Raw genomic sequence first — 18,970 nt, 5'->3', positions numbered from 1 at the left:
GAGCATTCTTCGTACATGGTGGTCGACTCTTATACTAGATTTCTTGGTGGGAATAGCTCATACCTGGGTTTGGGAAGTCCATGTAACTTCAACTGTTCGCTTAGTCAGAGTTCTTTAATGCGGCGTGACTTCAGAGACGACATCATTAATGCGGGGTAGAATCCGGGGAGTGGCGCCATTAATGCGACGAGACTCCCTGACTCACTTTACCCTGCAGACATTCCCTATTAAGCCCATTTATGCTTGCTGTCAGGAGATTAAGGGTTTTTCATATTTCCCACCCACTTGCCCCTGCAGATTTATGAGGGTAAGGTATCATCAAGGAGGTGTCAGGGCGGCGAGTCCCAGCTGCCCCTACCGCCCCACCTTCCCCACGCGTGGGTTGCTTCATGGGTGGGTTTCGCTCATAGGTCGAGTATTCTGCAAAAGCTCTCTGACTCTTTTTAGAAGAGGGTCGTTGGCCTCGATCAGGTTCTTTGACTTAATTCTTAGTGGCCTTTCATGGGCTTGCCCTGTGGGCAGATAGGGGGAAAAAACCCCCTTACACCGTGGGTAGCTCTTGTATTTGGTGTAGGAAATCCTACTTATGATGAATAGATATGTACGTTTAAGTAGAATGACAAAAATGATAAAACACATATTTGTATATGGTGTGAGAATAATAATTAACATTTTTCAAATGTAAAATTTATGCTTTTTGTCTCTTTCAATGTAGACGAGTATAAGCTCTTATTAGCCAAATTCTTTATTGCTGTGGCATTTAGCAACACCAATTAGGATGCTCTAAGCAAGCATAAATACTAACAAATTTAATCAACTAAAAATTAAAGTTTCAAGATTTTAAAATAAGTAATTAAAAATTAACTTTAAAAGTAAGGGAAAACTAAAATTCATGACATTAACTTTTTTTAATAAATAGTAAAAATTAAAAAAATAGAGAAATATATTTAAAAAGAAAAAGATAATTAAATGAATTAGGCCTCTAACTTTAGTCTGATTATTTCTCGTTGGTGTTGCAATTTGTGATAAAAAAAAAAAAACCTTTTGAATATAAAAAAATATTTCATTTTATTTCATCTAATTATTATAATTCTTTTAAATTTTTACATAAAATATAATAAATAATTTAATTTTCTCAAATTCTATAATAATAATATTAAAAAATAATATTTTATTTAAATTTTAACATTCATCTCAATTCATTTTTTCTCAATTCACTTTACAAAGGGCACCTGACTCAAAATTATGAACTCTTACCATTGGCAGAACCTGAAAAAGTTGGACCACCCTGATTCAAAGAAAATGCCGGGAAAGTTAACAGAAAAAAATATTCAAAATCGAGTCAACCGACTACGAGTGCTTGTTCTTCTTCACCTCTGATTAGCAGGTCATGAACTCCGTAAGACTCATTACGAAGCACCACCCCATCATTTCTCTCATAGAATCAGACTCCACCTTCAAAGAGCTCAAGCAAATCCACTCCCAACTGCTACTCAACGGTCTTCATCACGACCCGCACCTCCTGGGCCAATTTGTAGCCACCGTAGCTCTCAAAAACCCCAGCAATCTTGATTATTCTCACCGAGTCCTCGACCAATGCGGGAACCCTACCCTCTTTCCCTTAAACTCTATGATCAGAGCCTACTCCAAGAGCCCAACCCCTCAAAAGAGTTTTCACTTCTTCAACAGAATTCTCCACTCCACTAACAATATCTCTCCTGATAGCTACACCTTCAATTTCTTGGTTCGTGCGTGTACGCAGCTCTTGGCTCGCGAGACCGGTCCGGCGGTGCATGGTGCCCTTGTGAAACACGGGTTTGAGCACGACCCACATATTCAGAGTGGGTTGATTTTCATGTACGCTGAATTGGATTGCTTGAGTTCATGCCACCGGGTGTTCGGGGAAATTCGTGAGCCAGATTTGGTGTGTCAAACTGCTATGATCAGCGCTTGTGCGAAACACGGTGACGTTGGTTTTGCAAGGGAGTTGTTTGATATAATGACTGTGAGGGACCCCATTGCGTGGAATGCGATGATTGCAGGGTATGCACAGTGTGGAAAGTCAAGGGAGGCACTAAATTTATTTAATTTTATGCAGATGGAGGGTGTGAGGGTCGATGAGGTGTCTATGGTGTCGGTCTTATCTGCATGTACCCACTTGGGTGCATTGGATCAAGGGAGGTGGGCGCATGCATATATAGAGAGAAACAAGTTAAGGGTTACAGTGACGCTGGGAACAGCGCTGATTGACATGTACGCAAAATGTGGAAACATGAATAAGGCGATGGAAGTTTTCTTGAGAATGAAAGAAAAGAATGTGTATACTTGGACTAGTGCCATGGGTGGGCTAGCTATGAATGGATTTGGTGAAAAGTGTCTTGAGCTTTTTTCCCTCATGAAACAAGATGAAGTTCTACCCAATGCAATCACGTTTGTCTCAGTTCTTAGAGGTTGTACTGTGGTTGGACTGGTTGAAGAAGGTCGTGAGCATTTTGAATCAATGAGCAGAGTATATGGTATTGAGCCTCAGCTTGAGCACTATGGGTGTATGGTGGATTTATATGGTCGGGCTGGCCAGTTAGATGAAGCCCTAAACTTCATCAATAGCATGCCTGTGAAGCCTCATTCTGGTGCTTGGGGAGCTTTTCTTAACGCTTGTAGAATGTATAAGAATACGGAACTGGGTGAACTTGCCTCAAGAAAGTTGGTGGAGCTGGAGGCCAAGAATCATGGTGCTTTTGTAGCCTTGTCAAATATGTATGCTGAATCCAAGAATTGGGAAAAGGTTAGTAGTGTGCGAGATATTATGAAGGCTAAAGGTGTGAGAAAGCTCCCTGGTTGTAGTGTTATAGAGGTAGATGGTGAAGTTCATGAGTTCTTTGTTGGGGATAAGTCCCACCCTAGTTATGATGAAATTGAGATGAAGTTGGCAGAGATCTCAAAGCGGCTAAAACTATCAGGTTATGTGGCTAACACGCACCCTGTGTTGTTTGACATAGAAGAGGAAGAGAAAGAGGATGCTTTGTGTAAACATAGTGAGAAGGTAGCCATTGCTTTTGGCTTGATCGCTTTGAAGGAAGGTGTACCCATTAGGATCGTAAAGAACCTCAGGGTTTGTTGGGATTGTCATGAAGTAACAAAAATGATCTCTAAGACTTTTAATCGAGAGATTATCATGAGAGACAGGAATAGGTTTCACCATTTTAAAGATGGTGACTGTTCTTGTAAGGGTTATTGGTGAAATAACTCGATGTTTGCAGCTTTCCATTAATTTATTCAAGGCGAGTTTATTTAATCTCTGACTGTGATATCATTTGTAATTTTTTGGCTCTACATTATAAATAAAAAAGATAGATAATATTTTTAATTTCCTGAGTTTCCTCTTGTTATCTGTGTGGTGTATGCCATTGGAGTCCATTCTTGTACAGTGTAATGTATCTTGAGAGACCTTTTACTTGGAACTTAGTTTGAGTACACACCTTCCATGACATGACATAATTTGATTTGTAATAGAAGTTTAAAATTGAATTCACTTTCAAATCAATTCCTGTGATCATATCAATAGTTTGAGGATGGAGGATGTATCTTCCACACCAGCTTATAAGTATAATTTTTCTTATTTAGATTCTTAAGATTTATTGAATCTATTGCATTAATTGCAATCAAAGATCAGACTGTTTACTTGAAGATGCGTGTATGTACTGTTGCATTAAGATATAAATCAATTTCTTACCGATACAAAGTCACTTCGGTCTCCTTAGTTGAGTTGCTTTATCCAAGTGATCTTAACACTCTGCATTGAATGCTTTCATTTGACAATTCAGGTGTAGATTAAATGCTTCATAGGACGTTGTTGATCTAGATCCTGGAAAGTTGCTAGTTTGATGTAGTACTGCAAGTGCAATCAAAGATCAGACCTTTTTCTTGAAGATGCATGTATGTACTCTTGCTAAGCTATAAATCGTATTTCTTGCCTACACAAATTAGTCACTTCAGTCTCCTCTTAGTTGAGTTGCTTTAACCGAGTGAACTGATCACACTCCGAATCAAGTACTTTCACTTGACAATCCAGGCGTAAATTTATTACCTCATGGGTTGTTGATCTCGATTCTGAAAACTTATTTAATTTACTGCAAGTGCAATCAAAGATCAGATTGTTTTCTTGAAGATTCATGCACGTACTGATCTTGCGTAGATATAAGCCACATTTTTTACCAACATCAATGTCACTTCAATCTCCTTAGTTGAGTTGCTTTAACCAAGCGAACTTAGCACCATAAATCAACTGCTTCCGTCTGCAAACCAGGAGCTTTGCTTAGTTAATCCTATACTTGAATGTCCCCAGTAGGGAAATTTTGGATTCTGTTCTATACAAATCCACATGACCTTAATCTTTTTGGAACTTCATTGTGGTACAGTACTTGAGAATTTGCTGCTCTTCACATGTTTTTTTTTTGAATTTCTTCAAAAAAAAAAAAAAGATACGACCATTTGAACAGAAAATCCGAAACACTTACGGACAAAGGTCTTTACTAATTCAATTGTGTTGCTTATATGTAGTGAATCGCATCTACTTAGATCTTAGCTAGATAAGAACTTATAACCTGATATATGTACTCCCTTTGGGATTTGGTTGCAAAACCAAATCAGAGTGACAACATTATACAGTCAAACCGTTTTGAGAAATTAATGGAGAAAGCTAGAGACCTTTCGGTGAAAAATATCCACACATGTCGTACTCCATCCTAAGTTAGGAGCCGACCTGCCTGCCTGCATGAGTACCTTTTTTATATTGGAAGGCAAAAGCTTGTATATGTTTTAGGCCTAAGTCCGCGTTTGGTTGGATCCAACTTTCAGAACTTTTGACCAAATGGTTCAATTTTCAGCTTTATCAAACATTTTCACTTACTAAAATATTTTATAAAAATAAATCAACAAATAATTATTTTTTCATTGTGGTCTTCGGCCTGATCATGATTCTACTGTCTAGCTACAACAAACAACACCATGGAATCCAGTTCTAATTCTAGCATGGAGGCATGCAAGGGATAACTTTTTAAATTGTGGCAGTAGACCATGACTTTCAAAATCAACGGGTAAAGTACTCTGGAGTTTGAAGTCATTATACCTTTTGCAATATAAGAGTCCGTGATGACCTTCCCTACTCACGACTGCAACTATCATTTCTCATATATATATATATATATATATATATGTTTAGTTGCAGTAAAATATTCATATTTTTAGTCACAAATAGAACAAGGGCCTAAAAGATTCATCTTGTATCATTTTCGACAAGATTTTTCCATTGCCAAATAAAATTTTACGAAAAAGATGCACATGAAAAAGCCTCATGTAATAGTAAATAGAAATGTTTAACCTAAATAAATCAAACTTAAATAAACAAATATGAACATTTGTTCATTATGGGCCGAATATGGTTTATCGTGAAGGATTTGCAACAGCCATGACTTCATTCTTTAGAATATGGTCAACGGTTCCTTCGTATTTAATTGGGATATTGAACTCTCTCTCTCTCTCTCTCTCTCTCTCTCTGTGCTTAGTTCATCGTAAGAAAAAAAAAGATTATACAAGACTACAAGTTACTGATAAATAATATATATATATATATATCTAACATGTCGATATTTGTCTATTTTCCACAGGTGCCGTCGAAGATTGGACACAATGAAAACTATATATATTGTTTCTTTATGCATTTCTTGAACATGCATCCAAATATATCATTCTAATTAAATTGTTAAATCATGAATGGCCAATAAATTAAGAATCAGGAGATATTTTCTAAAAAAGAAAAAAAAAAAAAAGATTTACGTCGATGGCTTGGAGTTAGTGTCTTCAAAGTCAATGGCTAATTGGAGTGTCTTCAAAGTTAATTTCTAGTACTGTCAACTGTTGAGGTTTAAGAAAATTAGACTCTTGCCCGTCAATCCCAATTTATTTGACATGTTTGGGTAATGAAATGAGATGAGAATTATGTAAATAGTAATAAAATGATTTGTGAATAATAGTGAACTAGTTTGAGTTAAAATATTATTTTATTAGATTAATTCTAAAAATGAGAAAAAAAGTTGAATAAAAATTTTATAAAATTTGAATATTGTTTGAATATAATTTTTATTTTGAAATCTGAAAAAATTGTATTGTTTTGTGTGTTTTGATTGAAAATTTAAGAAATTTGTAATGATTAAATAAAAAGATTTAAACGTTTGAAATTGAAAAGTGTTTTGAGATGATTTCATCTCATCTAGGTGCCTAAACACAACCTTAGGCTACATTTAGATGTTGAGGTAATATCAGATGATCTATGAATAGTAGTGAAAAAATAATGAATAATAATGGAAAATAGTGAATAGTAATAAATTATTTATGAATAGTAGTGAAGTAGTATCAAACAAATTAACCTGTTTTGAATTCGTAATTTCACTACAAGAAAAATGAACTTTTGTGGCCGTTTAATTGCGGCGAAAATGTTATTTGTGACCAAAACAGACTCATTTTAGCTGTAAATAGTCATTTCGAGAATTAAATGGTCACAAATAAACAATTTTCTTGTAGTGTTTGGACGTTCTAGTTGGGATTTTTACCGATTACCGCGTGCATGTTGGATTTGATCACGCAGTACTGATCTGGGATATTCCAACTGGTTTCATATAATTCAGACTATTTTGCCAGAATGTTTTATAAAATGCATGAAGATCATTGACTCCATACGTACGTGATCAAGCATTAATTTCTTACCAATCACGTACGTATTTGTATGACTAGAGGTTGTTTTTTCATTATATATATATTGCATTTTATATATACTTGTTTCATTTCTTAATCACTGAGATGATTTTATTAACGTTAGTTTTATTAATTAACAGCACTGATCAATTATTGACTCAATGGACTAATTACTTATAATTATTATTTTTTTACAAATTACGTATTAATTAATTAAGCTTTATTTTAAAAATGAATACTAGTACACATGATCCTTCTTGAGAAATAAAGAAATAAATATCATCAGCCCATAAGGCCATTGACGAACATAAAAAAACCACCGACTCTTAGGGAGGCAGTGGGATTTTCTAACATGTATATATGGTTGTTGTTTCAAAGAAATTACGTATAGCTGCCGCTACCACCTTCTCCTTTGAATGAAAATATACAATAATATTTTGAGGGAAAATTCTTGTAGAAGCTACCGATATAACTATTTCTCTCTCTCTCTCTCTCTCTCCATCCCCCATTGTTATCAGTACTTGAACATCTCAAAGTTGCGTGTTCAGATACTTCTGTGACAGTCCTACGTACGTTAGTCTAGATGATCAGATGATGATCACGCATAGACGTTGCATGTTTGACATTAAGCTCCCCTTTTATTCGGCCGGCATGTACTGTTCTCTCTTGGAATATTATTGCTTCTGAAATTGAAAATTGAGCCTAAATTTGGATCTTGTAGTTATCAAATTAAAAGCTGAGGCTTAATGTCAAGCTGGGGTAAGAAAAAGTAGAAGACGTTTCTACCTGGATTAATAACCACTGAAGTCGTTTGCATTTGACTTAAATGGTTTTTGGGAGTTTTGGACTGATGTTGTAAATAGTAGTGGAAATGCATGCTGGAATGAAATTAGAATATATGGATTGATGTAAAAGACTCGAATCTTATATCAAATTATTGCAGACACAACTTGGTTAAATGTTGAAAGAGAGAGAGAGAGAGAAAAGACAGATAAAAAAAGAAATTCAAATTTTATATATATAGAAAAAGAGAGTTGAAATGCAGCAGGAACCTTGCGTGGTGGCATGGTACTGAAGAAAGTTGTGCATGACATCAATATTTTGCAAGTTGCATGCAGGTTAGGCATATCTTCTCTCCTTTGGGAGGGTGTTTTTTTCAGAACCAACCAGGAGACTTGGTTTGAAATGTACGAAGCTCATGTAACAGTTCACACATTACAGTACTAGCTAGGATAATTTGACTTGACATGAGAACATATAAAAATAATTACAGGTACGTACAAGATAAGAAAGTGGAAGCTGCATGGAATGGCGATGGATCGTTGCCGTCAGGTTTTGAGTTTGTGCCTTGTGGTGAGCAAAAAAGAGAAATAAAAATAAAAGAATTAAAGAAACAAAGAGAGAAAAAAAGAAAAGGAGACTAGAAACAAGAGCATTTGATGAGCGATGGATGGATGGATAATGATGTGCATTATAACCAAGGCTGCTAAAAGATTCCAGCATTCTTGTCACCAACGTCGTATGTACCATTTTTTTTTTTTTTTTTTAAATTTTTTATGGCTGTGGAGGAATGAGAATTTTGTGCACGGCAATCGTTCATTCACATGGTGAGCATCGAGTGCATACTTTTTTGGTTCATCACTTTACCAAGTTTAAACAGTTTTTAATGTAAGACACACAGGGAGAATATGGGATAGATTGATCTATCCCTTCATGACTTTAGGGTCTTCAATTTGTTTGAACAAGATTCTCGATGTTTGGTAGTGTCTGGTCTTCTTCTTGTTTATCCATCTGAGGACAGGACATTAATTTCCCCGGCCCTTGGTTCTATGCCCATGTGTATCCACCCATTCTAGCATCTCTCCATTTTGCTAGAATAGATTCCAGGGTTTCTTTTTTATTTTTTTCTTTTGGGGGAGGAGGGGGTGGGGAAGGATAATTAGATTCTGATCAATTTTCAAATAAAACTGTTTGTGTGGTCATTTTCCCAGACACGCATTTTGTCTTTTTCCCCCCCCTCAAAACAGACTAGTTGTGTCAAAATATTACCCACTTAATTAAATTGTTGAGTCAACTTAACCACTTGGGTTTTTGCATAAAGTCAAGTTAAATTAGATGAATTACGAATGATATTATATATAGTTATGAAATATGTAAATATCGAATAATTATTTTTAAAAAAATAAGATTTATTATTTAAAAATTATTTTTTTTTATGTAAATCTCATATTTATTATTATTTTTTTTAAAAAAAATTGTATAGATACCCATGACTGTAATTATAATTTTCCACAAAAAGCAATGCAATCGATGGATCAGTCTGATGAGCATGGGGGGAGGGAAGGAAGCGGCGGTGGGTCTGTGGAGGTTCACATGGGTGCGCTGCGCAAGACGTATCCATTTGCATGCGTCTGGACCCATATTACTTTAAATATAGCCCCCCGAATATTATTGGGTCTATTTCTTTTTCTATATTTTTTATTTTTTATTTTCTCGGGGTGAGATAACGACTGATGGCTGACTCCTGAGGCTGAGATAATACTAATAAGACAAGAAAAAAAAAATAAAGTAATTACTGAATCATGAATTGATGAGAAAATTATTTGGTCGCTTTCTGATCTCCTTCTTCTTCCCTAGTATGTATGCACACATTATACAACACCTATCATTCAAGCCTATAATAAATGCAGTCTCTCTCCTTTTGCCTCTGACCTTTATTTTGTCCCAAACATTTAAGCCATCATGATCTGGGTTTATTGTGTATTAACCATCCTTTTTTTTTGAACAATTCCAAATTCTACTCACAGAATTCCTTATTGACAGGAGGTGGTATGAGCCAATGATCAGAGTTACTGATCGATGCAGCAGAATGGATTGACTTGCCATGGCCGCCAACACCCCCTGCTGGCGGCCTCCCACACTGATCCCCAAAAAAAACAAAAACAAAAACAAAAATAATATTGCTTGGCCTTGAAACATCATGCATGCCACTTCCATTGGAAGACTAGTTTACATTATCACTTTGCATTATATTAAATTCATCATGCATTTAACTTCTATACATATATAAATATATTTATAAAATATATATATGAATAATATTATATACAATCGTAAAATATATAAATATTGTGTAGTCATTTTAAAAAAAAAGTATAGTCTATTATTAAAAAATTAATTTATTTTTATGTAGATTCTATATTTTTTTTTTTTTTAAAAAAGACGGTACGATATTTATATTCACTACTACAAGTATTATTTCTTTTTATATACATAGTATTTACCTCCAAAATAACTACAGGCTAACCACAGGTAGTACTGGCTAACTATGGTTGATTTGTGGGGATCATCATAACTTCCACGTTTAATTTTATTTATTATGATAAGGACGACTGGAAATTTTCCATAATATTAATTTCTTCGGATACAAACCTGTAATCATGCTCAGTTTGAGAAAGTCAAAGGTCATTGCTCTCGAAACAGTTCCAGCTGGTCATGTTGGCTTCACATAAAAAATCCTCTTCTTCTATATCCAGTTAAATAAACAATGAATGCGAACATCCATCATTGCCCAGCTCTCATGTCAATTAATTGAAATAATTAGCACCTTACCAAGTTTCTGTAAAGTGTTTAACATTATTCTTTTCTCTCAAATATTGTATCACAAAATAAAAAAGGATCGGATCAGTTTTATATAAAATTAATTAAAATACTTGGCTATAAATTACAAGAAATATCATATATATCCAATTAACTAAGCTGCTAAAAGCTTACGTTTGCCATCATCATCATCATCGTCATCGTCGTCATATTGTATTAATATTATTTCAATTAATTAATAATTTAATTGGAACGTTGGCTGCAAATTCAACATTGTTGTCAAAGGCTTTTGTAATCGACGAATTAGGAATGAAACCCCCGTACGTACTGTACTGTTGATATATAGATTCTGCGCGCTAATCTCTAATTTTTATGGGCAGAATGATCTGCCAATCACTTGTTTGTCTCTTCGATAAACATAATTCACATATATATATATATATATATATATGTGTGTACCCAATCAAATTTTGTTACGTGGCATTCTATGATGAAAAGAGTTGGCATGTCAAAAACTTGAATAGATAGGCTTCATCACCCATTTAGAGCAGGTTTAGAAGGTGAAATTGAGAATTTTAAATTTTAAATATTATTTTTATTATTATTATTTTAAAATTTTAAAAATTAAAATTAAAATAAAAATTAAAAAAAATTAAATTATTTATTATATTTTATATAAATATTTAAAAAAATTATAACGATAACATGAAAATTTTATATTTTATCTTTTCAATCACTTGAGTACGGCTGCTGTTAAAAAGTTGAGAGATAAACCTTAGCTTGAAATGATTATTTTTTTAACCTCAACTGATATCATATAAGCATCAGCCTAAATTTATTCAATGAATTCTATGCTATCAAATGATCTATTCAGTTCACATATATAATTATTATGATGCATAAAAAATCTTCACAACCTCTTAACATTTTATACTCTATATTATTTTTAATTATTATTATTTTTTTATTAAATATTTATTATATAAATAATAAATAAAAAATTTAAAATAATTTAAAAAGAATAAATTCAAAAAAAAATTTTAAAAAAATATTAAAAATTTTAAAAAATAAAATATAAAATGTAGTGGAAGTTACTTAGCAAAGCTCATTTATTATCAGAATAATTAATTATAATGAGAAAATATTTATTTTAACAAAAAATAATTATTTTAATAAAAAATAACTGATCATAGATAAATAACTTTTTTTTTAGTACAGAACAAGAAGTACAAATGTCAAACCTTATGCTCCAAAATATCTGCGTTGTGAACCTCGTGAAAGACAGTTCAGCCAACCCCACTGAAATACGGTTTTTCATTGATGAGAAACTGAGAAAAGGCCAAGGATATTTCGATCCCAGACTAGGGAGGGAAACAAAGATATTTTTAGTTATTAAATTTCGTAAAAGAGCTAGGCCTCATTTGATTATATAATTTAGATGAGATAATATATTTTATTAAAAGTTTAATAAAATATTATTATAATATAAATTTTTAATATTATTTTTATTTTTAAATTTGAAAAAAATAAATTTTTTATTATAATTTATATAAAAATTTAAAAAATTTATAATAATTATATAAAATAAGATAAAAGGGTTTGATTTTATATAACCAAACTAGCTTGAAACTTTCATTTTCTTTAGGCATAAGCAGCTAAATTATTAAGGCGAATCCACGGGTCATGGCACAAGCAAAGGTCAAGTACTAGTGGATCGATGGTGGGTATGTTCCTAAAAAGTTAGAATTTGACTCTCTTTTGAGCCCTCCATAGACCGTTTTTTATGACCTTCCTAAAAAACCAATTTGCTGATCTTTCATTTTAACCATATATATATATATATATATATAATTTGATCTTGTAATATTTAGATTAAGAGAAGTGCTATAATCGGAAATTTTACAAAAATAAATTTATAAATTGACATAAATTTATATATATATATTATATTTATTTTACAATAAAAAGAATTTTATAATCTAACGTATGTACTACACATCAAATGAGTTTATTTTTATAAAATTTTCTTATGGTTAAAACATTTGTGATAGATGAATTCTCTTTGTATAACTTGATCCCGAACTAAGCATGATGGAACTATTTGGTGAAGTTGATGAAGGACACGGGTACAAATTAACGTAGCAGCTGCCTGCATCATGTGGTGATTCTCTAGAAGATTTTACGAAGCGGTACGTTGGAAGATTTGATCTCCATCAGGCACCAACAAAAAAACTATCTCAATCATTGTTACTCTTCCATTATTAGCACCATTTTGATTGCTGAATTATAGGGACAGCAGACCCTTTGATTTATTTTCTGTTTTGTTGATATCTTTCTTGTTGAGGACGTGTTCCATTGCTACGCATTCCCGATTTCTTGCAAGTTGCAACCAAAGAATAAGAGGGTTTGGGGAGTTGAAGGAGACCTTTCCGATGCCTAAGTCAGTAATGATATTAATAGTCTTAGAGTTAATTGTTCGAGAGAGCTTCATTAGTGTACATGACTCCTTTAAATAGAGGGATTGTCTTCTTAAGATCATTTAGACTAACTACTTGCCCACTAATTTGAATCCCAGTTTCTTTGAACTATTTGTTTGTTTTGAATGAGCGAAGATTCTTAACGGTCTCCGGATAAGTGGGCAGGCATTCCTCTTAACGAATTGACTTGAGCCCTATTGGATCGGAGGGTATTTAGGTCTCAAGTGACTTGTTAGGCTCTCATGGCCCATGCCTATGGCAGCACCCCGCGAGCCTTTGTGATGGTATTAAAGCCCTTCCCTTTTCTTTTCATGATCAATAGTTTTGCTGCTATATATTCAACGGATTATCTTTGTTTTCCTAATAAGAGAAAAGGTGTGATAATTACATTTGGTATTGGTTGTGGAAGGACACAGTTCTTTCCTGTGCAACACTCTGTTTCCGCTACGCCACAAGTCAAGTTCATTTTGGAGGATCATTTGCTAGGCTTTAATCTATTAAAAGAATCAACACTTTAGTAGAATTTATATAAAAAAACTCGTGGAATAAAAGTGGAGTGCAAAGAAACCAAAAAAAAAAAAAAAAAAGAAGAAAAACAAAAGGGTTCCTTTTTATGTTACTGTATTAGCATTGCCAATTTGCCCTTGTGTGAAAGCCAACATATATATACAAGGAACAGGGATAGTGAGTGAACAACACCTTTGCATTTATTATGGAGTCAAACAAGACAAAGGTTACTCTATTTTGGTTATTACTTTTCACTTTGGTGGGAGGATTTGATGCTTCTGCCTTCTCTCTCCCTTTCTTTTCTTCCACTCCTTTTCTTTTTTTTTTTGGAAAATATCACATCTTTTTTAACCAAAGCAAATCTAGATAATTAAGAACCTTCCCCTTTCTCTCTCCATGTGCATATTGGGCATTGAGTGCCTCATGATTCGAAATTAAGAAAATTATAAAAATACAAACAGCAAAAAGCGAATTCCCATTGGAAAAACAGACTGAACTTTGGGGAGGGAGGGGGGGGGATCAAAGTCGTTCTCCTAAGTCCTATGGTCTAGACCATTCTCCCCGAGTTGGACCCTTCCTTTCCCCAGCTCTTTATATTTCCCACCAGTCATCAGTCAGCTTATCTCATCGAAGTAGTGATATCCAACACCAGGGATCCAACGAAATTAACAGACAAGTTGGAGATAAAATGGTGGGTTCCTTCCTATCTTCCTCTCTTTCTGCTTTTAGTTTCTTTCTTTCTCTGCATGCTAGCTCTTGGTTTCCTTAACTGAAAACCACAACCAATATTGCTTTATTTCTCTTAACTCCGATAGAGATTATAACCTACAGGAAGAAGAACAGCAGTTAACCAGATGGGAAGGCTACGTGGACTGGAGGAGAAGACCTGCTCTCAGAGGCCGCCATGGCGGCATGCTTGCCGCTTCTTTTGTATTGGGTCCGTGCAAAATTTCATCATCCACTTGATCTTCTTTTTAGAAAAGTTACCACATGATTCACGTTTTTCTCAAGAAATATCTAAGAGCTGGGTGTCTGTGAAAACTGAAAAAGGCACTCGATCTCTCTAATGGTATGTGTTTTTTTATTTGTATTTTTTTATACATGCAGTGGTGGAGATATTGGAGAACCTAGCATTTTTAGCGAATGCAAGCAATTTGGTGCTGTATCTATCAGAATACATGCACTTCTCTCCCACCAAATCGGCCAACAATGTCACCAATTTCATGGGGACGGCTTTCCTTCTGGCTCTCCTTGGAGGCTTTCTATCCGATGCCTTTTTCACCACTTATCACATCTACCTGATAAGTGCAGTTATTGAATTCCTGGTAAATACACTCTTTTTTAGTTCATTTTTTTGCTTTTATATATATATATATATATATATATGTATATGTAAATGAAATTAATCTCTTTCTGTTAGTAGCATCTGATTAGGCTGTTCTTGACAGATTTGACTTGTTTTCATGTATATCCACTTTTTAATCTCTTATTATCTAAATGTTCTTGCACATGATGATCAGTCTCTTCCCAATTTTTTTTTTTTCAAAAAGTTAAAATACAGAAAAGACTTTGATTCTCTTAAAGGGAATCAAAAGTAAACGTTGCTAGCAAACAGCATGATGTTTGAGGCAGAATCAGTCAGTTGCCAAGTTGGGTGCATCAAATGCAATTATTAGTAACCACAAAATTGAAAACCTTTGATGAAATTGGTTTCGCTTATTCCAAATCCATTTTGTTGCATCTCCTCTCCATTTTCTGACATTGTTAGATAAGAGACCTTGCATGAATTATGAATGCTATTGGAGCAGAAAGCATACAATTCCTGGAATTGTAATAAAGCTACCACAACTTGCTTACAAGAAATAAGTCTTTTCTAAAAAAAAAAAACATAAATAAATAAATAAATAAATAAAGCTACCAAATGGCCAACTTGGTTTTCACTTTTCAGGAGCATTACTCGGGCACTGTTAACAAGGTACACGCTCGTTGATGTGAGTAGCAAGTTGATGCAGTCAGTTTTCTGCAATTTAATTCACCTGTCAATAAGACAATAAATTAGTGAATGAACCGTTTTTAAAATTCGGTAGATCTGTGTTACATATTCTATGTTTTTGTGCCATGAAAGAAGACAAAGGTATATGGTAGATGGAACTTGTGCAAGCATATAAAGTCTTCAAGCGCAATATTTTATATAATATTGCAGAAATTTATTAATAATTACGTTTGAGAGCATCCGGGTCCCACAAAAACTCCTCATGCATGGTACACAAACAGAGTGAGCACCCCTCATCAGGTCCCATATATATTTATGTGTTAGCTTGGAGATCGTTTTCTGGTTTCAACTAGAAAGCAATATATATCTATATTGTCCTATAGTTCGGAAATCTTGTCTGTACCTAAATGTCACCCAATCGTATTCTACCACCATGTCCACATGTTATGTCCTTGTTCTTCACGAGGTACCTCACTGTCTGCATTTTGAACCTTTGGTGTTCCGACACTTGTGCAACAGAACTCCTATGTACGGTCTTTGTCTTTAAGATATGGTAATTTTGGTGTACCAATGGTTAAACGGTACGTGTTGCTAGTAGAGAAGTGCTACTAAGCCACATACGTACTGACCCTTTTGAAAATCCATTGCATATTGAAGTACTACTTTCCGTTTATGGATCTCTTTCTGCGTCTATCAGTAAAAAAAATAAGAGCCATATATGGCAATAGTAACCAAGTGTTTGGTTTCCAATCCCGTTTGATAGACCCTATAAAAGTCTATCAAAGTGCGACCAATAGGTGTAATCCACTTCAGCGCCAACCACATCTAAAGATATGAGAGAGTCCCTATCTTTGCAAATTGCAACACAGTCCAAGAATTGGATCAGGATGTGGGGCATCAGTACACGTGCCTTTGGAGCCCGCTTTTTTTGGTGCCAAACCAGATAGATTGCATTGATGTTTTTTTGCTCATGGTTCACTCTATGTTACTCCAAAAATAGCTTGACGATTCACTTTAAAGGGAACCTTGTTTTTTGTAGTCCGGCCCCGCAAGCCACACTCCTGCAGGAAGGCTCTGCACTTCTGTTGGTTGCTTTGTATAGAGCCCCACTAGCAGGATATGTGGCAAAGGATCTAATTATCTAAGATATATGGCTGTTATGCAATTTTCGGGTCATGATTGGCTGGCTTTGTGGGTTGGAAGTGACACTCCCAACTCTTATGGCCTTAGGTTGAGGTACAGTTTCCAAGAATCGGCTCGATTGCAGCCTAAAATTTACTTAAAGTACATTAGTAAGTTTTAAGAAGTGATTAGGAATTTGGGATGGGATATAGATATTAGATTACAAAAGTTCAACACTCAGAAAAATCAACTTGAATGAAAATTTGCATTAGACCTATGTACTGTCAAAATTTGAGAAATATATTGAGTTACTTAAAAATTATCAATAAACATTGCTTCTCACTTTTCCCTGTCTTGACCAATTGCAACTGCTGAAACAGGGCTTGGTTGTACTTACTGTGCAAGCAAGGTCACCTTCCCTAAAGCCATCAGCATGTGGCCCAGCCAACCTCGACATTCCTTGCCAGGAAGCTCATGGAGGAAGAGCTGCAATGCTGTTCCTAGGTCTGTATCTGGTGGCCCTAGGCGTTGGAGGAATAAAGGGATCGCTGCCAGCACATGGGGCTGAGCAATTTGATGAGGATACACCACAGGGAAGGAAGCAGAGATCAACCTTCTTCAACTACTTTGTATTCTGTCTCTCATGCGGCGGCCTTGTTGCAGTAACATTGGTGGTGTGGATTGAAGACAATAAGGGGTGGGAATGGGGTTTTGGAATCTCTACCATTAGTATCCTTTTATCCATCCCACTCTTCCTAGCCGGTTCAGCTACTTACAGGAACAAAATACCTTGTGGAAGCCCACTTACAACCATTCTCAAGGTAAGCGTGGGACAAACGTATAAACTATGAATGGTATATCCTCTGCAATTGTCGGATATATTGATGCTTTCCCGATAATCTGCCTTCATCTTCCCATGTAAACCGACTTACTCTGTTTTATGATTAAACAGGTTTTGGTTGCTGCCACACTCAACAGCTGCATAAGCAGAAGCCCGAAAGGCTGCATAAGCAGAAGCCCGAGCAATGCTGTTGCAAGCATGGCCACAAGCCCTTCCTCACCAACCTTTACCAGCAAGGAAGCTGAAGAGAATGCCAAAGCAAGGGAGTCTACTGATGCTCCAACAGAAAGCTTCAAATTCCTTAACATAGCGGCGGTAGACAACCCAGTCCACAAAGCACTAGAATGCACGATTCAGCAGGTAGAAGACGTCAAAATTGTGCTAAAACTATTCCCCATATTTGCCTGCACCATAATGCTGAACTGCTGCCTAGCTCAGCTCTCCACGTTTTCAGTCCAACAAGCTGCAACAATGGACACCAAGCTCGGTTCTTTAAAAGTCCCACCGGCCTCGCTTCCCATTTTCCCTGTAACCTTCATCATGATTCTTGCACCAGTTTATGACCATCTCATCATCCCGTTCGCTCGAAAAGTAACCAAATCCGAAATGGGAATCACTCATCTCCAACGGATTGGAATCGGTTTAGTTCTTTCGATTATAGCCATGGCGACGGCAGCTCTTGTCGAGATAAAGCGGAAGAGAGTGGCTACCAACTCGGGCCTACTAGACTCTGAGCATCCATTACCCATCACCTTCTTTTGGATTGCTTTCCAGTATTTGTTCCTTGGGTCTGCAGATCTCTTCACCTTGGCCGGGTTGCTGGAATTTTTCTTTACAGAGGCACCTTCGAGCATGAGATCCCTGGCTACATCTTTTTCCTGGGCTTCTTTGGCCATGGGGTACTACCTCAGCTCCGTCATTGTATCCATTGTTAACAATGTCACAGGCATCTCCAAGCACAGGCCCTGGCTTTCCGGCAGCAACTTGAATCATTTTCAACTGGAACGATTCTACTGGCTGATGTGCGTGCTGAGCGCCTTGAATTTCTTGAACTACCTTTTATGGGCAATCCGTTACAAATACAGATCAACCGGAGCAAACAAGTAAATTAAAGATAGTTAAAGCCACACATAGATGAAAGAACACGGCCTGTTTGTACATAGATGGTCATCTAAACGTGTCAAAGCAACCGTCTTGGTTGTACCTAATATGCCAAGCCGCTATATTTTCCTAGCTAATTTCCTGGCAGGGCGAGCAAGAGAGCAAAATATTGGGTAATTGAATCGGTGGTAGTGCAGAGAAGGTGATAGATTTCCAGTACTTTTTGTAATCATCAGTTCAGCCGTAATAGTAGGGATATAGTGACGAGTTATTTTGCAAAATCCATGACATATATATATATAAATATATATATACACACATTATCCAAAAATATGATGCACACTTTTTTTCAAAGTTTTTGCATACTCGAGCTTGTATTTAGCACTATTATTTCTTAGCACAGCCATAATTAAGTACGCTCAATTAATGAAAAAGGGCAAACGTCAATTCACAAAATCTCAACATGAGGACCCATAAGCCTATTGGATGAACTGTTAGAATAATTTTAAATATTAGCTTAATTTGATTGCATGTTTTATTAGGGTGTGCAGTAGGGGCCCGCACCCCCATTCGCCCCGC

At 35.5% G+C, this 18,970-nt stretch overlaps 2 protein-coding genes across 2 annotated transcripts; both read left to right on the top strand.

Moving 5' to 3' along the window:
• The first annotated feature begins 1,304 nt into the window (after positions 1 to 1,304).
• On the top strand, positions 1,305 to 3,319 carry LOC108998867 (putative pentatricopeptide repeat-containing protein At5g40405). Its single transcript, XM_018975606.2, has one exon. It carries the CDS (start codon positions 1,391 to 1,393, stop codon positions 3,239 to 3,241), a length of 1,851 nt encoding a protein of 616 aa, XP_018831151.2. The 5' UTR covers positions 1,305 to 1,390; the 3' UTR covers positions 3,242 to 3,319.
• A 10,456-nt stretch (positions 3,320 to 13,775) lies between these two features.
• On the top strand, positions 13,776 to 18,672 carry LOC108998859 (protein NRT1/ PTR FAMILY 4.6-like). Its single transcript, XM_018975594.2, has 5 exons — positions 13,776 to 14,025; positions 14,166 to 14,271; positions 14,442 to 14,659; positions 16,830 to 17,270; positions 17,402 to 18,672. The coding sequence occupies exons 1-5, from the start codon at positions 14,023 to 14,025 to the stop codon at positions 18,395 to 18,397; spliced, it is 1,764 nt and encodes a 587-aa protein (XP_018831139.1). The 5' UTR covers positions 13,776 to 14,022; the 3' UTR covers positions 18,398 to 18,672.
• The last annotated feature ends 298 nt before the right edge of the window (positions 18,673 to 18,970 follow it).

This window comes from Juglans regia, chromosome 13 (genome assembly GCF_001411555.2).
Source record: "Juglans regia cultivar Chandler chromosome 13, Walnut 2.0, whole genome shotgun sequence".
In the NCBI taxonomy this organism is placed as follows: Eukaryota; Viridiplantae; Streptophyta; class Magnoliopsida; order Fagales; family Juglandaceae; genus Juglans; species Juglans regia.
The sequence above is the reverse complement of the archived record's forward strand: the minus strand, read 5'-3'. Positions and strand labels throughout refer to the sequence as shown.

Coding starts and splice junctions, on each gene's coding strand:
- LOC108998867 (XM_018975606.2), top strand. CDS start 1,391: ATGAACTCCGTAAGACTCATTACGAAGCACCACCCCATCATTTCTCTC.
- LOC108998859 (XM_018975594.2), top strand. Junction 14,272..14,441: donor TGCCGCTTCTTTTGTATTGG/GTCCGTGCAAAA, acceptor TTATACATGCAG/TGGTGGAGATATTGGAGAAC. Junction 14,660..16,829: donor GTGCAGTTATTGAATTCCTG/GTAAATACACTC, acceptor CTGCTGAAACAG/GGCTTGGTTGTACTTACTGT.